The following is a 26025-nucleotide window of genomic DNA, read 5'->3' as shown; positions in this document are numbered from 1 at the left end:
AAGTTTAATTATGTAAATTTTTGCGAACTGAACTCGGAAATTTGCCTAGTAAATGTCACTTTTTTACCCCACCAATGTGAAGAACGTGTCTAATTTACTCAAATTAAGGATAATTGACAGGGATATTCAGGAGCTATCCCATCGGAAAAAATAGCCGAACATCATGCTCCACGGAGGTCGCACAGAATAGCGCACGATGAATTTTTCAGCGCAATCTTTGGCAGTCCGACGAAAGGAGGTTGGAAACCCAGCCCTCCCCGACATCGCAGAAAGAGATAAAACAGGCACGGCTTATCACGTCCGACTTTCGCTGGGATAATGCTTTCCCTCTCCCAATTTTAGGAAATGTTACATTTTCTACTATCACTCTGTGGGCTGGCTTCGGAACCTCCTTTCGTCGCACTGCGAGCGAATGCGCTCAAAAAGACATCGCGCGTTATGGTCCGGTGCTCCGAAAAGCATGATATTCGGCTATTTTTTCCGATGGGATAGCTCGTGAATATCACTGTCAACTATCATGAATTGGAGTGAATTCGGCACGCTCTTCATATTGGTGGGGTAAAAAAGTGACCTTCCCTTGGCAAATTTCTGAGTTCAGTTCGCAAATATTTGCATAATTAAACTTGGGGTACATGACATTAACTTTACAAGGTGGCAAAAACCTAATAAGAACAAATGCCGTTGACCGCATGATTCTAGTTGGCGTAGTTTTTTTATTATAATTCAATGATACGTTTTCTGGGACACCCTGTATATTCTCAAGCAGGCACATACTTCACTCGTCGGCGTCCGACCACCCTTTCCCCTCGACGAGAAATGCGAACGTGCTTTTACTGCGGTATCCGAGGGCATATTTTGCGCGACTGTTGCCGCCAGAGCAGAGACCTCGAATATGGGTCGCATTCCACCCGATGCCCGCCGCTCTCGCTCACCGTCCCAACGGTTTCGGGACCCACGTCCGTCACCTACACACAATCGCGTGTTAAAGAGGGAAACCAATAGCCGCAGTCCGAGGAGGGCGGGCTGAGACAAGGATAGCTACTCACAAACCTCCCCGTAATCTCATCGCCATCGTTGTTGAAGGTATCAGGATGTCTGCTCTCATTGATACAGGTGCGGCCACATCGGTAATAAGTGCGGACATTTGTAAAAAGCTACGTAAAGTTAGACGCCATATGACGGTCCTGTACTCAAAAGTGCAGCAAGTGCCACTCTTCTGCCAGCCGCGAGATGTACGGCACGCGTAGCGATTCGAGACTCCTGGTACCCAGTTCAGTTCGTCGTGCTCACTTGCTGCCCACATGACGCCATATTAAGTTGGGACTTTCTGAGGACCACGGGACGTTCATCGACTGTTCTGCCGACAAAATCTTTCTCTCTGATATGCCCTCCTATAAGGTTGAGCACGCCACAATCTCCTCCTGCAAATTACATGGCCTCCACGATGTACTAATCCCATCTCGCTCTACCGTCTTCGCCAGCATGAAGCCAGTCTTGGGCACGTTCCACTCACCGCACATTATTGTAAACCCGCAAAACGCATCACTTTCTACTAAAGGCCTCATCGCTCCTGTGTGCTTGTGCACTCCAGCAAACGGCGAAGTGGCTATACCAATAGCTAATCTACTAGATGGCCCCGTCCTACTCCCCACAGGATCTCTCATCGCGATGTATGAACCGCACTACACGCCCGGTGTTATCGCTGTCCTAGGTCCTCCTGATCCCAAATGCCCTACCGGTCGTCCTCCTGCTCGCCAGCCTGATTCCATATTTCATTCTATGATGTCACAGTGTCTGCTTTCCCTTGAAAAGCACCGGCTCCTTGCTCTTCTGCGACAGTAGGTACTCCTCCCTGTTCGATATCGGCGCCTCTCCCCTAGGTGTTGCACGCCATACCGAGCACCGTATCGACACCAGGGACTCCGCACCCCTGCGTCAACGACCGTACCGAGTTTCGGGATCGGAACGAGAGGTTATTGAAAATGAAGTGGAACAAATGCTCTCCAAAGACATAATTCGACCCTCCTCAAGTCCCTGGGCCTCTCCAGTCGTGCTTGTACCAAAGAAAGACTGAAGCATACGACTTTGCATAGATTACCGTCGCCTCAACCACATTACCTGCAAGGATGTCTATCCTATGCCGAGGATTGACGACGCCCTTGACACCCTCCGCGGCGCAAGTCACTTTTCGTCCCTGGACCTGCGATCTGGTTACTGGCAGATACCCCTGGCCGAAACCGACAAGGAAAAGACTGCCTTCAACACACCAGACGGCCTATTTGAATTCAACGTAATGCCGTTCGGTCTGTGTAACGTTCCAGCAACGTTCGAACGCATGATGGACTCTCTGCTCCGTGGCCTTCGGTGGAAAACTTCTCTCTGCTATCTAGACGACATCGTCGTGTTTGCATCCAGTTTTGACCAACATGTCCAACGGCTCGAAACAATATTCAGCTGTCTCTCTCACGCCGGCCTGCAGCTCAATAGCAAGAAGTGCAAGCTTGGATATGACACAGTCAAAGTACTTGGTCACGTCGTTTCTAGGGACGGTGTCGCACCGGACCCCGACAAAATCAAGGCGGTATCCTTATTTCCCCTTCCTACTACACTCAAAGATCTGCGCAGCTTTATCGGCCTCTGCTCTTATTTTCGACGGTTTATCAGGGGTTTCGCCGATATCGCCGCTCCTCTTACGTCCCTCTTCAAGCAAATTTGCCTGGGCCACGGAACACATCGATGCTTTCGTGCGCCTGAAGACAGCCTTAACGTCTGCTCCAATTCTGTCGCACTTCGACCCATCCGCGTTAACTGAATTACATACTGACGCAAGTGGAGTGGGCATCGGACATGTTCTTGCCCAGCGTTTACCCAATGCGCCGATGGGGTCAGCTGTCGCATTTGCCAGTCGCACGCTTTCGCACCCCGAGCAGAACTATTCGACAACGGAGAAGGAGTGCCTCGCTGTTGTCTGGGCCGTTAAAAAGTTCCGTCCTTACCTCTATGGGCGCCACTTCATCGTCATCACCGACCACCATGCATTATGCTGGCTGACCACTCTGAAAGACCCTTCTGGTCGCTTAGGCCGTTGGGTCTTGAGCCTCCTGCCATTCGACTATGCCATCAAGTACAAGTCCGGCCGGAAACATCGTGATGCCGACGCGCTATCGCGCTGCCCATTGCCTGCCATACCACCTTCCGAAGGAGAAACAGATGGCACGATCAGCGTTCTATCTCCACCTCCTATCGATCTGCCCATCCTCCAAGAACACCAAATTCTCGACCCCGACTTCTCGAAGATTGTCCGCCATCTCAACGGCTCCTCTCCTTCCCCTGACCGCAAATTCCAGCGGCGGTGCAAAAACTTCATACTACTGGACGGAACACTCTACAAGCGCAATTACGATCACGAAGGCCAGCGTTTGCTGCTCGCCGTACCACGAAACCTCCGTCAGCTAATCCTAAAGGGCCTGCATGATGACCCTACGGCCGGGCACTTGGGGTTCTTCAAAACATACGAACGCATTCGGAAACGGTATTTCTGGCCCAGGATGTACATACTACGGTCCACAAATACAGTTTCTGCAGCGGTGGCGGTTCCACCGTTCGCTTTTGGTGCAAAGGGGCTCCGTATCTGTCCGAGGTGTCCCTCCGTGAGGTGTCCGTGAACAGTACCCCTCCCATCACTCATCTCTCCCATCACTCGTCTCATGCTCCGTCGAATGTAAATAGTGCATATCCCTTTTGTATCATGAAGCGTAGCAATGTGTATATCGCCCTTCGTAGCCTCATGGCTCATAAATTGTAAATATTGTTTTGAGGCGCTGTCCATGTACTGACCGTTCCACGTCGTATTAAATTTTCCTACAACAAATACGTTTCATCGTGCCTCTCCTGTCAACGTCGGAAGCCGTCCCCTTCACACTCGGCTGGCTTCCTACAGCCATTGCACCCGCCCCATGCACCATTTGGTCGTGTTGGCGTCGACTTACTCGGTCCCTTGCCTGTCTCGCCAGCTGGAAATAAGTGTCCCAAGTCGTCGCCATCGACCAACTTACACGTTACGTTGAGACCGCCCCGCTCCATAGCGGTTCTTCAGGAGAAATCTCAAACTTCTTCATCCACAGCCTTCTCCTCCGCCATGGTGCACCTCGTGTGCTGCTCAGCGACCGAGGCCGCCCGTTCCTTGCCCGTCTGCTTCAGGATATTCTCCGTGCGTGCTCCGTCGCGTATCACTTCACTTCTGCATAGCATCCGCAAACAAACGGCCTTACAGAGAGGTTCAACCATACTCTTGTGATATGTTGTCCCTCTACGTGTCTTCCGACCAAACGAACTGGGACACCCTCTTGCCCTATGTCACATATGCCTATAACACCGCCATTCAATCCATGACAAATTTCAGTCCATTCCATCTCGTATACTGCAGAGATCCAGTCTCCAACGTTGACACCATCTTTCCATATCATCCTTCCACCGACCACAACCTCACATTGGCCGAAGCAACATCCCGAACTGAGGAGTGCCGCCAGCTCGCACGGTGCCGCGCATTCGTCCAGCAGGCCGGCGCCAAGCTGCGCTACGACGAGCGTCAGAGACATGTATCCTACGACGTCGGCGACCTCGTCTGGCTCTGGGTACCCGTTCGTAAACCCGGCCTCTGCGAGAAGCTCATTTGCCGCTACCTTAGTCCCTACCGTGTCCTCTCCAAAAACTATAACGTTAATTACTCCGTGGAACCTGTCGATTTACCATCCGACCGCCGTTGCCGTTTCCCGAGAAAATGCTCACGTATCCCGCCTCAAGCCCTACAAACACCCTTCATCCTCTGAGGACATCTCAGCCAGGATGGCTTCGTCTTTCGGCCGGGGGGAAGATGTGAGGGAGAACCATAGCCACGCTCATCGCCATCAGCCCTTTAGCGCGAGTTTTCAGATCACCCGCATTCTTTCGCTTGGCTGCTATTAAAACCACACGCCAATCTCCCTCTCTCTCCCGTATTATTCGCCTCTTAACAGTATTTATGCAATTCCAAGCTATGCTAAAGCTTAATGAGGAACATCCCAGGCATCATAATATTTCAGCATATTTTGTGCATATTTCGACGTTTCGTGCTGCATATTTGCTTGCATATTTTAGAAGATTTTTTTTTTGCATAAAGTCCCGGGCCTTAATGTATTACGTGATGCATTCCAAGCAGATTATTAATTACCATAGCGCTTTTTTAGCATGACGACAATTATTTGTAGTTTACTTGATATAGTGAGCCAGTAAGAACATCTGCGTCCTCTGCTTCCGTCCTCTGCTGTTAGCAAAATTTCAATTCGGATGCTTGGACTATACGTTGTTGTGTTCCTGGATGCGCCCAACCGTGCATGTTCCGCGACGGGCGTTTTGTATCACAAAATTCCAAAGGACAATATGACAAAAACGAAAGCAGTCCTCAGTGTTGTTCCTCAATGGACGGCCGGCCCATTGCCTTCCGGCTATGTTGCTAGACGTCCTTAATGCCCGCTTGGCGGAACAATCTTTGAAGTTCGGTTGGCAAGAACTATTATGTGCCTGAAGAATCCTAAGATTTTGGAAGAACGTACCAGTTTCTGATTGGGTTTTTTGTCCCCTTAATATCTAAAAGGTGTCACGCGAAACGTGCGGGAGATATTCGAAATATATTTCTCATTACTGCTATGGGGAACGAATAATGTAATTCATTTAATTCTAGTTCGTTAAAGATCCGGAGGCGTTCATAAGGGAGAACACAAGAAAAAAATGTCAGGTACAAAAATCTACACAAGCACGGATTAGATTAGAGTAGAAGTAGAAAGAAAAAAAAAAATGGAAACGTAGGTCGGGGGGCACTAGTGTCTTTAATTGTTTATTGTTTCGACGCAAGACGTCTCCTGAGGTTTACCGGATTCTTTCAACTGTTTCACAATACTTCCCCGCAGATAACGCATTGTGGGTTGCCATTGATGATTGTAAATCCAAAGCAGGCAGGAAAGCGTTGTGAGGCGAAATTGTCTGATTGAGTTGCGGTGGAGCCAACCGATGAAGGCGACAGCTGCTGGCTCTATACTCCTTGCAATAACGGTCAGCCGCGGCCACCTGATCCTGCGATCTCGATGTCCATCCCAATGACAACGACCAAACGTCGTGCACGAGAGCGATCCTTGGTAGGCGGTAAAGTTAGACTCGCTGGTGCTGAACAATATCTTCGGAACCTCACGGAACCCCGGTTGAGAAACACTGCCCTATATCCCATTGCTCAAATTAGATATACATCGTGTCTAAGAGGGCATTCTACAGACGCGCGCGGTGCCATCTTTAACTCACCTTCCGAGAACAAAAAAGATTGTTTCACAAATGAACGGTTCACTCCTAATATATTTCCTATAGAGTTGGTATAAGAAGTACAATTTCGTATTGCGATACTGTGATTTATGTGCTGCCTTTCGTTAGTTTTTGTTTGCATTTCCATGACAGCGAGAAGATCCAGTCATGGTGTTTCCAGCCAACGCAGCCCTGGTGGCTTTCCTGAGCGTCATCGTCGTGGTAGCATCTTATGACATGGAGTCCTGGTAAGAGACATTTCCGTTCATCCTGGGAAAATCCCTCTTTGCGAACATCGTGTTGGAAAAATGTCCTCCCGTCTATAGGAAGAAAGAATATGCAGATAGCTCGCCAGCCAACTCAGCTATAGGACATTTCCGCCCTACGTTAGAAGGATGTGCTGGGTTTGAGTCAACAGTAAAAATATTTTCCGTCTGAAATCTTAAAAGTGGTTCCTGCGTTCCAGTGACGGTACACTCTAAGAAAAAAGGGTGTGAAAAGGTAACTTCTATAGTTACCACCTAGGTCTACATAGCGTCTGATAAAGGGTGGGGTGCAACAGGGTGGCAAAAGCCATTATCATACACCCAAATTGGTACAAAAAGGCGTACGCCCCCCTCGCTCACCGAATCAGAAGCAGTAACCCTATCATTCGTGGCAGAGAGTGAGGTAGCAGGTAGAACTTTGCAACGTTTTAGGCACAACATATGCGACAACTATTACCTCCTAAAAGGTGTAACTGCTCCACCCTTTCTTCTGAGAGTGATAAGAAGATAACTTTTGTGGAAACTATATTTCTTCTTCAGGGACAGGCCTAACCCCACACTCTACGATTCCTCGCTCAGTCCTGATGAAGACTTCCTTCTCAACTATCTCAGGAGCAGAAGCAGGTGATCCTCTTCAAACTTTGTGTGTGACGCTTTAAACATATTAGAAACGGATTTCGTCTTCCTCATTGGTTGCAGTATGGGAGATGATGAAACGAAATGAAAATAAAGAATCTTCGAGAGGTGCTCCGTCTCATATACTTGGAGTCGATCGATTCTAAACTTCCGCCTATAGAGGTAACGCAATTGCAAGACCAACAAAGGCACGCCTGTCACATCATAACTCCGCATTTATCTTTTTATTTTCATTTCGTTTACCTCCTTTAGACGAAATCCGCGCTTTATGGGGATTCATCGAATGATGGAACAGACAGTGCTTTCTTTCGTTTCCCCTTTGTCATAATTACTGCAATCCTGGTTCTTTTCAAACGGTTATTTCCTATGCGACTTCCGAATGTCAAGTGAATAACCGAACAGTTATTGTCAGTATTAACCTGCCTTCCTTATAAATGTCCCCACAGAAACATGTTGCTATGACGATCCCTAACGAAGAAACAGATTGGCTGGTAATTCGGCAAGGCATTCGCCACGAAAGACGAGTTTAGCCAACCTATTAGCACCACGACCAACGCGAATGACCAACTTCTATGAATATTTCGAGAGCCGATATGAGCCATGACGTACATAATTGGGAAACCTCTCTGCAGAATTATCATTACGAATTATCAGAAAAACGCAGTCTATTAGTGAGGTTCTGACAATCGCACTCTACCGCTTTCTAAAGATGTTTCTAGAGCCAGGCATATCCACCTCCAGCACCCGGCCATAGCGTGCGTCTTCTGCTATAGCGTAGACACGGAAGTCGACCCTTTTTCCCATGACTCTTAGCAAGTACCGGTCACCTATTTGCGCGCCTCGTAACGACGGTTATCGCATTTTCATTTTTCATTTTGTTTATGTCAGCTATTACCAAAGTAGTAGTTGGGAACGTATTTTGCAATGCAATGGGGTGAATACGACGTGCGCTTTCTGCCCCCCCCCCCAAAAAAAAAAGAAAGGGGAGGGAACGTGAGGTTGACTTGGAAAATGTCAGAGATCAATTGGAAACATTAAATTTCTCGTGAATTGAATTTGATAAAAGTGGTCAAAAGTAATAGAACAATCACGTTAGGTGCAACATCTTGTATATCACTCTTATTACAACATCGAAGGCAGTCTTTGTATGCCTCGTTCCTTGTTATTGTTAAAAAGGTAACAAAAACACTGCCATTTGTATTACACTAGTGTTTTTTTTTATATATCCCCAACAGATGTTTTATTTAAAAAACGCCGCAGCATGGATGTTGTTGTTGAAGTTGTGTTATTCGGCTGGGCGGGCATCGTCTCGAAGAGAGCAACTACTAAAGATGGCTATAATTACCTTCATTATTATTATTAACAATTAATTAATTAATTAATTAACTCTTTAACTCGGGGCTTTCTAGAAAAAATGAGATAGCAGAATCGGAGACAATCCTCTTTGAAAGCCACTCTATTTTGGCAAAATCCTTAAACGAGCATGTACGTTGAAATATCCAAAGCTGAACCTTGCTGCGCAAATGCTGAAACCGCCTGGATCAGGAGCCAGGGAGTACAGCCCTCGTTCTACGTCATAGGACTACGTGCTTTGGAGCAATTGGAGTAGGTGATTGCTAAATTATCCGCTTTGCGGCCCTGATAAGCCTGCGACAGGTATCGGTTTCGACTCATTTGCATAGCGAAATTGGGCGATGGATATTTGAACGTACGTGCTCGTTTCAGAATACTTGGTTCCCTTTCCTACTACAGTTCTATTATATCGTAAGCGATGAGTGAGGAAGCCTGTTGATCAGTGTTGGGGTAACGTGTAGCTTTAGAAGAAGAAGCGAACCAAGTAGTTTATTAAACGCTTTCGAGAAATCTAGGAAAGTGCCTGAGACCGAATTAGTTGCGTTGCAGAGGAAAATCACGAAAACGCATGGGCTTCCAGATGCTCTGCTAGCCATTTAAAGATTATTTTATTTCAGCCTTGTTTCTCCAGGATCCCGATTATCCTCTGTTCGTACCACAGCTTTAGGTATTGATAATATTAACCCCGTTACATGTAGTTAATGATTCTGTCCCCTTGTCTTATCAGCCTGTCTTTCAAGTTCCCGACCGCACTAACCCAAGCAGCACAATGTACTGAAAGTCGAGTGCAATAGGGGTGGACGGGTAGGTGGAAGACCTTGAACAGACTCGTGATACTCAAGAACATTGATAAGACACATACCGTCCACCCCTATTGCACTCGACTTTCAGTACATTTTGCTGCTTGGGAAGGGGATCTCGCTGATCCGGGAAATTACCGTCTTATCTCTCTGATACCATTCTGTAGTAAAAGTTTTCAACACTTACTAGCAAAGCGCCTGAACCCCTGTTACCAGACTAAACAATTCGACCTTCGAATGAGTTAGTAACAGATCGTCATTGTTGTCATTAGTCACAGGTCAGCGTTGATTCTGGAAAAATAACTTCCGCTCTGCTCATCGACATCACTCATCCAAGTCAATTGACTCTAGTAACCGCGACATCCTAATAGCCACATAGACGGCGTTTGCAAGCACTTATTTCTGGTAGACAATAAACGAGTGCAATTTCCAAACAATTCCTCCGACGTAGCAACTGCTAACCACGGTGTCCCCAGAGTATCTACACCATCGGGCACCCATTATTCGTCACGAATGTACCGTATTCTATGCGCAGACTATCCCTGTCGAACTAACGTCTCATCTTGTAGTGTTATTTAAGTATCAATGGTTCTAAAACGAGTACCATTGTGCTCCATGCATGACAAAAAACAAAATCACCTGTATGACGTACATACTGGCAAACTATATAAAATGTAATAATCGACAGCCGTGCCGCGTCTCACCTATACACGTCCTAAGCAAAATTCGTAGAATTCTTCCTACTCATATCTAATCATCCACTCTCATCTTTCCTCCCACGCTATAGGGTTTTTCTCACAACTGTCATCTATTCCCCACCCATCCTTTACTCCGTCCTTACCGTTATTTCCTGCTCTGTTCTTCTCATGTTGTTCTGTGCTCTTCTCATTTTATTGTCTTCCTCTCCATCATCGCATTTTCGGCTCAAAGCGGTATTCATCTCCCGAAGCCAAAATACAGTCACTAAATAGGGGTACAGAGTATTGCATTCCTTTTCTGCGCTGGAGCTCCCGTTCGGTGTCCGCGATTGGGCCGATCGTATCACGTGGTTTCTCCTTCCAAGAACTCGCCGTCCATGTTGAGTCACCTTCATGCTATGCAAAACCGGTTTCCTTGATTGAGAGCAGGAATGGGCATAAGTACATTTTTTGAGTATTTAAATACAAAATACTTCCCTGAAAGAGGTATTTAAATACTCTGCATAAATACTTTTCAGTATATGTATTTAAATACAAAGTAGAAATACAATATTTAAGTACCGTAAATACTGTGAGGAAGATGTCATCTGGAATTACAGAAATAGTAATGATCATAACAACAAATCAGAAAGTAACAATAGCATTTATTTGTTATTTATTGTGGTGATTTTAATATTAGAAGTTTCTCGAAGACTGCATATTCTAGGTACCGTAATTTCACGCGTATTAGCCGCGGCTTATGCGCGATTTTGTTTTCTCACGGCCGCTCTGCGGCTTATCCACCGGTGCGGCTTATCTGATAACTATTTTGCCCTGGTACTTTCCTCATACCCAGGTTTTAACCGAAAGGGCGACAGTGTCTCTCGAACAGCGCCGCCCTGCCAATGCACGAACAATGCATAACAGGGGCACGTCCACATTCGAGTAGATTGACCTTCCTGGTGTCTTCTCTCAAACAGCTCTAACTCAAGTTGTTACTGATTCGTTCCTTCTTGAAGGCCAATGACCTGTCGATCCATGAAAAGACTTCGTAGAACACTAGAACTGATTTCCTTTGTTGTACCACATCCCGACCACGGAGTATGGACCACAGGGTTTATGGCCTTCTCTGTGGTCTCCTTTGTTGCACAAATCAGTCACCTGGTATTGCCCGCGGCTTATCTGCGAGTGCGGCTTATCGGCCCGAAATTTTTCAAAACGTTCGTAAAAACAGGTCCTGCGGCTTATCTGCGATGCGGCTAATACGCGTGAAATTTCGGTATCTTCTGTTCGGCCGTAGAATCATTGATTCGCAAAGGAGAACACCTCTCCACAGGAGCCGACGAAGAAATGCTCGTATTAAATTTGACGAAGATACTTTGTATAACAAGGTAGTCCAGAAACGTTCGCAATCAACACTGAAACACTGGACGTCTAAAATGGTTTCTCGCATGTGCGTGCTCGCGAAAACGGGGTATAACTGCGCGGCTCTCCAAACTCTGCTTGGCCCTTCTTACCGCAAGTGCAGGGTAACTTTAAGATATGAACCAGTATCTTGCGTATTTAGAAGCATTTACAAAAATAAATAAAAATAAATTTGTATTTAAATGTAATTATAAATACATTTTTCAAGACTCTATTTAAACACACTAAAAATAAATACGTGTATTTATATTTGAAATACTGTTTTAATTACAATGCATTTAAATATTGCCTGGTGCAGAGCTGGCTCAACTGCGTGTTGTTCTCCTCCGGAGAAAGGGGAGATTGTCGTCCCGTTGCTAGGCGACGAAACCGCGCCTGACTCAAGTGTGGGCTCGCTCGCCGGCGTGGCTCAATGTCGCTACTCTGCTTCCTATTTAGTGACTCTAAGCCAAAGAAGGCAAAGAAACATTGATTTAGAACGGAACTGAGAAAAACATTACGATGATTATAGCGCTCGAGGTATCCTGTGGAATTTTGAGAATAGTTGGGTTGGTTGGTGGTTGGTAAAATAACAAAGGGAGGTTGAATTCGCGCAAGCGAATTCTGCTACCCCAATAGTTATTTTTCATTCCCTCATTGTTTTCCATCGTTTGTGTTATCGATGTTGAGACTAATCTCATTTGAATAGTTCATTCATATCACCTTGATATCCCCTTGATATCCGTCACATAAACCAAAACACCACATATTTAATCGTTTCCATTCTGTGGTCGATGCTCTGGAAAAACATGGCACGATACACGACTTCGAAACCAAAACGTGCTGCACACTCATGTTGTGGGGACGAAACAGTGAGGACGAAAAAGTGTTTTAGCCAATTGAGTTGAGCCCCGCTTTGAAAACACGAGCGGCGGGTCGTCTCCTTGTCTGTGATTGGCGGAGTCTTAAACAGTCATGACGGATAAATGGAAAAGGTTGTACAGCGAAAGGCGTCTCCGGAACCAGCTCGGGAGTGACCTCGCTCTTTCGACACATATTCCCTACTACGACCACGACCTACTAGATTATAACGACCATGTCACAATCAGCAACCCCTATGAAGAGCCCGTCCGCACGATCCGCCAGGGGCGCTACTCATCGGCACGCCACGATTGGACGATGGAAATTTGAATTCTGAAGGCGCAGAAGCGTATGTACGACTACCGTAGCAGACGACAGCGATAGCTCCTATGAAAACGCGTAGAATGATGACGACAATCAACCTCAGAATAAAACATCTGTGGAACGTCCACCGCTTGTACGGAAATACTAAGGTAAGCTGAAGTACAAAGTATTGTAGAAGTTGAGGAAGCAATAACTGGGAAGATGAGAAGCGCCACCGCTAGCTTCCAAAAATGCGGCGCTAGGAAGGGGTGCCCACGACATGGTCGTTATAGTCTAGTGGTCGTGACTACGGCACGTAGAAAAAAAATAACTCTGGCGTGCATGTTGCAATGGAAAGTGTTGGTTAAGCTGTTCTCACTGTATACATGGTCCAGACTGGATTCAAAGAAACACCAAAGTGAAGAATGGTCAACAAGATGGAACCAAGCTGAGGCCGTCACACGAACACGCCAACGCCTAAGGACATTCAAATAAGGCGCCAGACAGTATAACGTGATGAGAGGCCGGTCACGTGGTGTCAGAAACCTGCTTTTATCACATACACACACATAACGTAAAGTTTTGCTATCAAAGCACGTAGGTGGCACTCAAAAATCACTGGAGTACTGAATCGACTCAAGGCTAAATTTAACCTCTCTCTTGCGCCCGTTCAGTGAGAGCGGTTTTTAATATTGCCACGATGTCATTCAAGACGTCGTGTCAAGGTATAGGAGGGCGACACCGATTATTAAAAGTCCTTCCCTCTTTGTTTCGCTGGAGCCAGCGAGAGGGATTGCTGGAGAACTTGATATGTGTGTGAAATTTACCATGTTACGGTTGGCTCATTATTTGGAGTATGTTTCCTACTGTGTCGTCGAATGACATCCCTTTGTATTGCACTGGAAGAAAGAACGACACTCTGTCCAAGTCCCTCTCCGCAAGAGTCCGCACCGAAGTTAAATATTTTGACTAAATTCCCGTCAGCTACTTGCAATTGAATATTATAGCCAGTGGCTTCGCTGCTCTTACCTGCAATTTTTTGCCCTGCCACGCATCGAATTCGCCGGCGATTCGAGACAAAACATTTCGATTACGCTTGATCGCATCTAAAAACAGACCTCAATGAGCGTAAAACCTGATGTGATACGTGTGGTTCTCGTTTTATCTCCAAAACTGCGAGGTTCTGTGTTCCATGTACCGTCTACACGTAGCTCACAATAAAACACAAGTGTAATCGAGTTACCCTTAAGAACGAGTCATTTTCTTTATTGGGTTTCAAAAAATAATATGGAGATACTCTTTCCTCAGGATGTTCTAGCCTTTCGCAAAAAAAAGAAAGAAAGTAAAAAACGCCGTCTCCCTGCTGGCGCAGCGAGGAGTAAAGCGATATAGCAATCGTTGAACCGCTAAGAAAATGCGCGAATAATTTTAAATTGCGCGTAATGGTCTGCAGATATGGATCAAATGAAGGAGCACAACTGCAATGAGTTATGATGTAATGCTACAAAGGTAACGCGCAGTGGGGTATGGCGTGAAGAAATAAGATCCGCTGAACCGAATTTGAGGACAACTTTTTTACTTTTTTATTCGTGCCGATATTATTTATTTCTTCTTCGTTGTGTACACGGGTTTAGCATACGCATAGTAACTGCTTATGAGTCTGAAATGCGTTATATAACCCGTGCACTTCAGCACTTCAGCGTGTTCAGTCCTCTTGCAAACAGAATCAGGCACCTCGAGTGAATGATGCATAAGTCACGCTATGTTTTTTTTTTCTTCCTGTGTATTTCGAGAGCCATTGATTTAATGATCTGAAGCATTCACGTGAAACCTGTGGGGATGACGACAGGCCTAACTGAATTTATTGCAACGCGTCGATAACGGCCACCAACATAGGAAGTCCGAGAACGACCGTTTGTTTATGTCGGCAGGCCCACGGCACGACGAAGCAAGACCTCTCCCGCCATGGCAGTCTCACTTGCAAGATGTAATATAACGTGGCATTCCAATGCCCACAGTCTCGCAGTCGCATGGTCTGAAACTATACGGGTTCTCAAGCGAACCCCCGCAGGCAGAGCTGTATAAGCGAGAAGGGGAAGAGTCACGTTGAATACCCTGAGATAAACGCTTCTGCGCCCACGTTTCCCGCTGCGCCATCTATTGTCGGAGCTGAGTTTTCGGCGCAGACCACAGGAATTTCAGAGGGAGTCGTCCAATAATGCTACCGCATTAAAAGAGAACTAGGAAGTAACAAACGATCTGGCAAGGAATCAGTTGAATGACATAAAGGATACAAACGCGTTTTGGAGTAGCCAGTTCTGACTGGGTCGGGACTAACCTCTCCATATTTTTCTTTTTTTCAATCCAATAACTGTCCCAGAGGAGGTCGTGTCGACACCCGTAACATATCCGACATCGTTTGTGCTGTGACCAATCTATTCTGCCGTCCTACACTCTTAAAAATGAGTTTCCACCACATGGGAGGACAGTCTGAAACTCCTCCCAGTCCTGCGACCGAAACTGACCCCTTTCTTATCAATTTTTTTTTTTGCCCCCAGCCCAGAGACGCGCTCGGCCTCTCCTAAACGGGGGAGATTTTTCGTTTGGCTATGTGGCCACGAACATGGCGCAGTGTTTTAAAGTGTGCAGCACAGAAGCACTTTGTCGTCGACGGTAGGGACATTACCAGTGTGGCGCAACGAACATTATGTCGTGTTTTGTCTGTGTTCTTTCCAATAATTTTGCTTGTATGAAAGCTGTTTCTGGAACTAAACGCTATGTTTTACACAGGATAATGATTGCTGCAATTATGAACGGGAAAGAGCGGCCACAAACATCTGCTTTTAATGTTCCTAAAATGAGGATCAGTGAAAAGCAAAATTTCCATATGCGATTTTCAATGGGCTTAGGACCGAAATTGCTCCAACATACGATCAAAATTAGCCACATAAATGTGGCGGTAAAACCAAGACTTGAAACAAAGGAGGAGTTGTGTGTGACCTTTGGCTTGACGTCTTGGTTTTTATGACTCCCCTTATCATGGCCTACCAACAGGCCCAGCGGGGCGTTTTACTTAAACCCGGCTTAAATTATCGGCTTAATGTGTATTTCTGTGGGACCCCCAAAGACATCCTATACAGGGTGTCCAAGCTAACGTGCACCGGGCTCTAAAAGAAAACACGGTGCGTCATAAGCGAATGACAACTAGAATATTGGGAGGAGTCGCGTGTTCTAATCGCCTGTATTTTTTCATGGTGGCTGATTAATTAATTAGACGCAATAAATTAGCTAACTTTTTAAATTATTCGTCTTGGGGCCGAGATGTGAATTGGAAATTTGTAGGGCGTGTCGAGAAACACTCATCACAATTGTTTCCTACAGCGTACGCCTTGCATGGAGTTCTTTTTTTTTTCCTTGCAAGAAAGAACGCGCGCGACATCCGAAAGTGTACCACGTGACACGAGGCGAGCGCACCTACGCACGTACCTCGATTACAGAGCTCTCAAGCGTACAGAAGAATCGAAGAACTACTACATCCTTTATCTGCCGAGAAGCGACGTTCAGGTGAGCTCTGAACTGGATGCCGCTTCTCGGGGGGATGACGTTCAATAATAATAGTAATAAAAAAAGAAGTGAGGTCTGCCAGCTCAGCCAAGGCGCCAAGTTTTACTCCTGAAAAAAAAGAAAGAAAAGGAAAAGAACACTGCAACTTTATATCTTTATATTGATGATGATGAATGGGGAGTTTCATCGCCAGGGGCGATGCTCTACCCCATTGCTGTTGGTGATGCAGAGAATGAAATAATGAGCCCCTTCACAATAAGGTTCGAAGTCATATGGTATCCAAAACTGTCAAGAGGGCTTTGAGGGGAGAGCGTTGGTGGGCTGGATTTGTCCAGGGACCAAGCAATGTTGAGAGAGAGAGTCCAGCTGGTTAAGAGACCCGGAGAGTGCGGTTCGGGGAGGTTGGTAGTGTGGGCAATGAAGAAGAATGTGCTCTAGATCTTCTAGAGCACCGCAGTGACAGCATCTGGGAGAGTCAACCTGTCTCAAGAGGTAACGTCACTGAGCTGTAAAAGCCACACCGAGTCGCATTCGATGAAGGAAAATAAATTAAAGACAGTTCTCGGCAGGTAACGGATGTAGTAGTTCTTCTGAACGCTTCAGAGCTCTGAAATCGAGGCGCGCGCGTAGGTGCGCACGCCTCATGTCACGTGGTACACTTTCGGATGTCGCCCGCGTTCTTTCTTACCAGAAAACTTCTTACCAGAATGTTACGTGTGCAGAAAAAAAAAACTCCTCGCAAGGCGTACGCTGTAGGAAACAATTGCGAAGGGCGTTTGTCGACACGCTCTACAACTTTCGAATTCGCATCTCAGCCATCAGACGAATAATTAAAACGTTACCTAATTAATTGCGCCTAATGAATTAATCAGCCACCATGAAAAAATAGAAGCGATTAGAACACGCGACTCCTCACAATATTCTGCAGTTTTCATTCGCTTATGATGCACCTTGTTTGTTTGTCTGTTTTATTTTTTGTTTTGTTTTTTCAGTCCCTGGTGCTCCTTAGCTTGAACACCCTGCATACAGGTTACGTCTCGCAACGTGAATTTTCGTTTTTGGGGTGCGAAAAGTCGACCGTTGTGTGGTGAATCACCCATGGTCATAGTGACGATTTATTTGTTGTTGTTGTTGTACGCTCTAGTCCCAGTCTATACTAGTACGTGAGAATGTGTGTTTTAACAGTGCATTCCATGTTGTTGTTTGTAGTGGTTCCGACCTTGTTCGAAAGAGGTCCCGGGGTATGTTGGACTTTGGTATGACCCGAGGTGCATCGGGAGCCAAGGCAGCAAAGGCCAGGCTGGGACTGAAGCTGGCGAACGACCCCTACGGACCGGGCCGCTGAACTTCTCTTCGTCTATAAACACAACATAGCGGAAATCTCATTTCTACACAGAACATAATCGATAGCACGAAAATGATAAGTGTAGAATTTGAGACATCACTGCTTCCTTTGTTTCGTTAGTCGTTGTACCCCACTTTAGAAAGTACCATATACAGAGCAGCTTCTTCACGGGTAAGTCGCAACCAGAGGACGTCGGCCTCTCATGGCAGAAAGATTTTTTTCAAGATGGAGAACAGGACAACAAGGAGGGTACGCTTTAGAGCTGACAAACAATATGGATTCTACGTTACAACTTACGACCAAGTACCGCATATAAGCATAATGTGGTAACAGTGCTGGTGCGGATCCGGCCCTGGGTACCCCATCCATATCCACCAAGTGCAAAACGCACTCTCGAACCTTCCGCATTATGTTTCCTGAAAAACTTCTTTCGAGACGTAGTTACCACGAAACGCTTCTATCTCCTTCTATCTACAAACTGTGATACACATTGCACTCTCGGTTGGTATCTGTCGTGGTAGGCGTTATGCATTATCTAATCAAATAGGAGAACAGGAAAAGCGATGGCGAATCTCTTCCTCAACTTGAACACCGTTTTGATTATTTCATGTTCACTCTTACAACATGGCACACATAAACGTCGTTACTTCATACCACACAGCGTTACTGTAATGTAGAATTCTGCTGGTCATTTTCGAGATGTCCTGTGTGAGTTGAGTGTATAAACGGACGGAATGTAGTGCGTTGCTGCACTCAAACGTGCAATCTAAGTTTCTCTGCACTATACAAGGACAAGCGGAATTCGCCAATAAAAAAAGTAAACTAACGTACTTGTCACCCATGTGTACATACAAGAATGATATGTCTTGGTCCGATTTGATCTCGCTTACTTTTGTTCCATGGCAAGTACCGTTTGTACACGCGCTGTTTAACAGCGTTACATATTGAGAGTCGTCGAACGAGTTTATGAAATGTTGCTGAGATACCGGTATTTTCATATGGTTAAGTTACTGTCCAGATACGTGTCTCTCTAGCTGTCCCTCCTGTACGAAAAATATTCAGTTCAATAAAGCTGGGCATATCTACCGGATTGTCTTGATCATCCAAATAACTGGTGCATTGTCTGTTTAGACAGTATACCCGCACAGCGTATCGAATACACGAGTGCGACGAATGATGCTTTGAGCATATACATTCTCCCCCTCTCCAGCTAAATTGAAGATTAAAGTACCTGCCGCCCGCTTACGTATGTACTAGCATTTTCAGTACACTGTCACTTTCAGACGGAAATGCCCCCCGTCTTTATACATGCCCTTCTGCACCGCTTCCGGTTTGTTGCCGAAACGACATCCGGTTTCGCAGCAAACACGGTCTGCGCCAACCGCTACGGCGACTGATACTGTTATCGCTTCTGATTTGAGGAGAGAGAGGACCGTATACGCCTTCTTATGGCAATTCAAATTGCCACAAAGAGGCGTACGCCTCCTATTTTCAACAAATCAGGAAAGTGAAAGCTATCATTCTGCATGGTGACTGGCTCCGAGCGTCCTTAGTTGCAGAAGGACCGGAAGTCTTCGCGGCACCGAAAGTTGTGATGCGCCCTTGTTTATGTTTACACGAGAATGTCATGTATAAGGTACACTCTTAAAAATGAACTTCACCTCATAGCACGCTCCTAGCCAACCATCATCTCGAGTGATATCATTATCTGCCCTGATTTGTTGAAAACGGGAGGCGTACGCCTTTTCTGTGACAATTATGAACAGCATAAGTGTCACAAAAAGGCGTACGCCTCCCGTTTTCAACAAATCAGGACAGATAACGATATCATTCGAGATGATGGTTGGCTAGGAGCGTGCTATGAGGTGAAGTTCATTTTTAAGACTGTAGATTCTTCGCATCCATTCCACGTGTGATCCGGACCCTTCGTCAGCCGAAGTAGAAAAGATGTACTCGAGGTTTTCTTAAACCTGCAATTTCAATCTTGGTGCTCCCATGCCTTCCACGATCTTCGAAGCTAGTGACAAATTAAAAAAAAAAGACGATTTCTTCTGATTACAACGTAAAGATTCCCCTATAAAATTTAGTAATCATACCGCTGTGTAACAGAGACGCTTCACTATCGATGCGGTGCCACTTTCCACAATTGAAATACAGGGAAAATTCGAGAATACCGACAGGCAGGTTGCTGTGCCGATAGTCGACTCCCTCGCCGGTCCGTAACGGCTTCCCTGCATCGGTGTGAATATGCATTCCACACACACACACACAAATAGAGATACGATGATGAGATGGGGCTGATGCCGACCAGCAGGCTGGGCGCTGCCCCAGTGCCACTTGTACGTGATGAGAGCATTCCAACTTTTAAAGCGGAGGCAGGAAGAAGACTCATCTGGCGTGAGGGGGTCGCGTGCTTTTGCGAACCAACAACAACAACAATTACATTTTTGCGATGATGTGGGGAGGTTTTGCGAACCAGTCGCTTTTTTTCAAGAATGAGCGCTCGAGCTCTTCTCCCATCGACACAGGCAAGGGGCACACTGCGAACTCGCTAAACGTAGGCGTGTGCGCTGTGTACACCCACTATGTCTTTGCATATACCCAGTACTAAGGCTTTCTAATGACTAAACCGTATCGTCGGATATAAGCCGGGTTCTTTTAATCGCCCAACCCAACCTATCCAGACCAGAGCTCGAAGTAACTCGTTCATGTAACTAAGTTCCGTTATTTTTTTTTATTTTTTTTGTTAACTGGTAACTTAGCTCGGTACTTTCGCGCCGTGGCAACTTTCAGAGGAACTCGTCTCTTTTTCAGTAACTTAAGCTAAGTTCCAAGTTACTTTTAATTCGCTTTTCGCTCACGTCCACATATTTTCTTGCTTTCTTTCTGGTTCTTTCATAGCATTATGCCATAAAACGTGATATTCATTCAATGACAGTGTTCTATTCAGGAAGTGCGACGTGGAAGATGCAAATCGTTCGAATTGTTGGACATACATGAAAACGATCTAACCGTGTTGCACTCCTCCGCAGGCAACTCAAGGTCTAACTCAACTGCTCACGCGCGCTGCACCTGTGTAGAGCTATTTTGTATCCGAAGTAACTTGGAAGTAACTTTTTTTTTAAAGTAACTCCTTGACTGCGAGTTACATTTCAGGCTGAAGAACTTCGTTTCTTCTTCAGAAGAAACTTCAGGCTGAAGAACTTCTTCATTTTGCACACGGTAACTTAACTCCTAGCGAGTTCTTTTTGACGAGTAACTTCTTGATCTATGATCCAGACAGATAAAACGGGCGCTGATAGGTGACCTCAGTTAGACCGGTGGGTGTATTGACACTTGGCCTATATGTTCAGCGTAGGTCGAGCTTAGCAGACCAGGTTATTTACAGACTGTGACGACCACGCTGATGAAAGTATACGAACCTATTTCTGACGCGTACTGGATAGAAAGTTGCCCTGTAAGACGCACGCGTTGTCGCGAGCGTGTGGTTGGTGAGAATGAGTCAGTAACTTTAGCAGGGCGCACTATTGGTGATTGCCGACTTCCACTGCCTCCAGGACATCGTGTTCCGTTTTCAGCCTAACTTAGCTGTTTGCCCCCTCCCCCCGATGTAGCCTCTTGAAATTGGAATTAGCCGCTGTTCCAACCAATTACATTTTTAATTTAATTTAATTTAACGGGACTCGCGTCAGTATTACAATGGTTGAAGAAAAGTGTTGCAACAAGATGCGCGAGGCAAAAGTGAGCAATTCTGCAAGAAAAGGCGACCAACCTTTGTGGATCTTATTGGACTCAGTCGCAACATTATTTATGTACGAGCGCTGGGTAATTCCGGAACGCGAATTAAATTTTCACCTTCGGCTGCCCGGTTACCTATTCATAGTGGCCACTTGCTCCCTTTCGGATGAATTTTCCATGGGACTTTTTCAAGTGTCAAGGAGTCATTTTGCAGTTTAAACTCTAATGAAGGGTGTGTTTCGAAATAGTTCCCTCCCAGCACATCCTCCTTAGGTGCTCCAAGTATGTCGGTAGCCGCAGGACACTAGAAGCAAGTCCTGCTCGCCTGGACGCCAGGCCATTTGACCTTGTAAAATCTCCTGGGTCCTCAGCCATTCAATCAAGCGGCTGCATTGAAAGCGCTCCTGCGTTTCCTTGAAGAAACACATCTGGTTGGTATTTTATGACACTTTCTGGTCCCTCGTTCGTGACAAGTGTTTCCACTAGTTCGGGTTGTTTGTCTCCCGCTACTAGGTTTTCTCCTTTCTTTTTTTTTTCTTTTCATCTAACTGCGGCTAAGTGGTCCGGGGTAGCGAGTCTGACTTTGTCATGACTTAAATTCCCATTTTTTGCTTCTTCTATCACACCACATCACATCACTTCCCTCCTAGCTTTTTGTAACGTAACCCTTGTAACGTCTAGCCTTTCCTTACGTAACCCGTATCTCCTTTAGCTGAGAGGTATACCGCACCATAGTGGCGAAATGTCACCGTCCCTCTGTTTTTGTTGAGACGACTCTCTCGTTGATGGTATAGCCTCAATATATCATTCTCTTCAGGATATTAAATATAAGCAAGTAAACTTGTGAAGTACAAGTTCGATACAATTTCAATAGAATCTAGCACAAACTGAGTACACAAAATGCTTACGCTACACAAGTCACACCATACTAGCCAGACAAGTTCATATCATTCTGTACGCCGCTCATAGGCACGGTTGCTCCGCGGTCCTAACACGTCTGGGAATGCCATGACATTACGAGCTACACTATGATGTCGGTTATATCTCCAGGAAGAAAGGACTGCTCGCACAAACGCTTTGTGCAGTATGGTTGCGTCTTTGAAAAGCGCGTTGCCCTTCTTCGTTTATCAGACACATGATGCGCTGCACCACTCAAGCTTAGCATCTCGTGAATTTTCCGACACCCAATATTTGCACAGGTTACTACAAAACTAAATTGTAGGAGCGAACTTTGTTTTCACCACAGCCACTAAGCCCTAATCAGATCACGATGCCATCTTCTGTGTTCCAAACGCTTCTTTTTTTTTTTTTTTTTGCTTCTCGGTAAATCCAGTGCGAAGAGGTAAAACTTAATATTTTAAAAAATCTGGGCTGAAAGAATTACTGCTTCCATATTCGTTCGTACAGCCTATCTAGTACGGGAAATAGTAACTCGGGCAACTTGACCACATGAGGTGAAACATCCTCACGTCCAATAATTGTTTCCTTCTCCTCTCTTATTGTTTTTTTCTGTACGTGGCGATCCTTCGAAACTTGACTGTGTGCCATCTAATAATGCCTTCCCTCTGTATTTCGAAGCTTAGTCGTCCGTTATAGAGCCGGGCTGTTCGTAATGAGTTCGTTTTAACGACACGAAAATTCTGGGGGTACTGCCCAATATAGACCGATTATGTACAACACGAAGCAAAGTTCACTTGAACGCCGCTTCGACTGGCGGAGCGCCACCGAGGCAGCGCTCAGCAGAAATAAAGTGGGCGGGTGTTAGAGGGGTGTCTGTCGTCATGTGCCGGAGGGTGCGCAAGTGAGTTGCCGTTATCAACACAGTGCTTGTTTGTGTTTTTGACGATTGTGCCTGATGCATGTGCGGGGAATCCACGGCGTTGTCCCGGTGGCACGCACCTGTAAATAAGTTTCTGCACCCGAACCGGTCATCAGCAACGCTTTGTTTGTTTGAGTGAATGAGCCTAACTCAATTTTATAGCAAATTCATTCGGCTCAGAATAACGCAGGATGCAAATACACTGGCAATGACTATGAGCAGTGCTGGCAAAACTGTCTTGATGAATATTCAAACAACAAAGGGGGGGGAAAAACGACGCACGGTGTCACATCTCACGTTATGTTTCCTCGGGAGTTTTCCGAAGTCCAGCGGGTTTAGCATACAAATATTTGTGTACATGTCGACACACTTTTCAGGCAACATCAATATGTAAACACAGTCACTTGAAACAGATGACTGGAAACGGAAACACAGTGGAAGAGTTGGTGCTTCTGGTCGGCGCAAGGTATACTATTCTTGGCTTGGCGAATGCCAAGGACCTCTGAAGTCGTGGACCCGCTCCGGGACAGGGACGTGGTAGTTAGACAGGGACATAGACTAGTAGGGCCGCTATAGTAAGCCCTGCTGACTAGCGCTCACAGTCGTGACTACGGTTGGGCGTGTTCATACAAAATACATTTGTATGAGAAAATTGGTGGAGGAGTGATTTTTGGGTGGGTGGGGAACAGGGATAATAATAATAAAAATAATAAAAATAATAATAATAATAATAATAACTTTATTGAGCACAGTGGTGCGGGAAACAAGTTCAAGTTTCTGGGTGAACTTGAAATGGTCATGTACTATATCTGGTCTCAAAGGTATAACGCAGTTATACTTGGTGACTTTAACATTGACCTACTGAATGATGGTACAAGTACGGCCGCATACCAGGAGATTTGTAGTAACTATGGGTTTCAACAGGTAATAGGCACACCCACAAGATTTGGAACACTCAATGGCACACTGATAGATCATATCCTTACGAACTTGAAGGAAGATAATTTGAATCATGGCGTAGCTGCCTGGCGATATTAGTGATCACGAGCTCATCGTGTCCGTTAAATCATATGACGACACTAATCCTCCAATTATTGAACGATCTAACGTTGATTTCTCGCTCGTTGAGCGGTATATGGCCGAGGAGGCGTGGTCTATGCCTAATGATAGCAATGTGGAAGAGAAATTTAGAATTTTTATGTCTATCTTGCAAACTATTATCGCAAAGTCCACACGTCAGATACTGGTTTCGAAGCGAAGTACGATAAAGAAGCCGTGGATTACCCCAGCTATATTACGATCCATAAAACATAAGAATAATTTGTATAAGAAACATCGATGTAACCCAGGAAATCTTGTTTTGTGTGATCGCTACAAAAAATATAATAATATGCTCGGAAAAGTGCTCAAGAGAGCAAAAGAGCAATACTTCTCTCGATCTGTAGCTGATTGTAAGGGCGACCAACAGAAAATTTGGAATCTGATTAATACAGCACTAAATCAGGCAGCTCAGGTTAATGATATTTCCTCCGTGGTAGATGCTGATGGTAACGCAGTTAACGATACAGTGCATATTTGTAGTATGTTTAACAGCTGTTTCTCTAACATTAACGATCAAGTACAATACATACCTCCCCCAAGGGACATCCAACTGATGCTACCTGAGAGGTACCCTAAGACATTTTATCTTGAACCAACCTGTGAGGCAGAGGTTGAAGCGGTCATCATAAGCCTTAAAAGCAAAAAATCAACAGGCCATGATAAAATATCAGTTGCGCTTGTAAAAGAATTTCGCCACTATCTTTCTAGGGTTCTCTCTGATATTATAAACGATATCTTCCAACAAGGCATCTTTCCAAGAGAACTGAAAAAAAGCTAAAATAATACCAATATACAAGAAGGGTGACAGGCGTTCTGTTCTGAACTATAGGCCCGTGGCAGTGCTTTCAGTATTGAGCAAAATAGTTGAAACGCTAATCTCGCGCAGACTGACATCTTATCTTGAAAATAATAATATTTTGTCCCACTCACAATTTGGATTTAGGAAGGGTAGATCCACAGAATTAGCCATAGGCAATGTAATTGAGAGGATTAGAGAAAGCATTGATTCAAAAAGATTAACGATGGGTATCTTTGTGGACTTAACACGAGCGTTTGACCTTATTAATCATGATATCTTGTTACAGAAACTTGAAAGATATGGGATAAGAGGTTTACCACTTCAATTAATGAGCAGCTATTTGAAAGGTAGAAAACAATATGTCACGATTGGAAAAGTCCAGTCAAGTTTTGTCGAGTGCACAATGGGTGTTCCTCAGGGGTCGATCTTGGGCCCACTTCTGTTCTCGATATACGTAAATGATCTCCCTGAGTTTCTATCAACAGACTGCACCCTTTACGCAGATGACACTAATCTATTCGTTGACGCAGATACACCAGAAACTCTATATCGAGAAGCGAATAGAATTCTATCCAAACTATCACTATGGTTGTCCTTGAACCGGTTAGTACCTAATTTCACTAAATCAAATTATGTGGTCTTCCACCCAGCTCAGAGGTTAGTAGATTTAGAAAACCTACAAGTCCACTTTGATTCCCATGTACTTTCTCGCGTCCACTCAGTTAAGTTTCTAGGGGTGACACTAAATGAACACCTCACATGGCAACACCATGTAAATGCCGTGAAACGAAAAATGCTGGCAGGCCTTCGGGCGCTCTCGAAAGTGGCGTCACTATTTCCTGTTAATATTCTTCTTAAAATTTATTATGCACTAGTTCATTCACATCTGCATTAAGCATTGGAAATTTATGGCTTAACTTATCGGAGTGTTCTCCAACCTCTTTTCGTATTGCAGAAACGCGCCTTGAGAGTAATACTGAGAATAGAACCGGGACAATCGATTTCCTTTGCATTCTCCGTATTATCCGTCAT

The 26025-nt window shown here is 45.3% G+C and overlaps 1 protein-coding gene across 1 annotated transcript in view; it reads left to right on the top strand.

The window, feature by feature from the left end:
- Positions 1 to 18621, top strand: part of LOC135394182 (uncharacterized) — a 283276-nt gene extending 264655 nt beyond the window's left edge. The window contains exons 2-4 of the mRNA XM_064624776.1: positions 6481 to 6575; positions 7134 to 7217; positions 17401 to 18621. Of these exons, the coding sequence (XP_064480846.1) occupies positions 6496 to 6575; positions 7134 to 7217; positions 17401 to 17536 (300 nt within the window). The 5' untranslated portion in view covers positions 6481 to 6495 and the 3' untranslated portion in view covers positions 17537 to 18621. The remainder of the gene's footprint in view (positions 1 to 6480; positions 6576 to 7133; positions 7218 to 17400) is intronic.
- Positions 18622 to 26025: the final 7404 nt, after the last annotated feature.

Source organism: Ornithodoros turicata, chromosome 5 (assembly GCF_037126465.1).
Source record: "Ornithodoros turicata isolate Travis chromosome 5, ASM3712646v1, whole genome shotgun sequence".
NCBI classification, from domain to species: domain Eukaryota; kingdom Metazoa; phylum Arthropoda; class Arachnida; order Ixodida; family Argasidae; genus Ornithodoros; species Ornithodoros turicata.
Note: the sequence above shows the minus strand (reverse complement) of the source record. Positions and strands in the feature narration are given on the sequence as shown.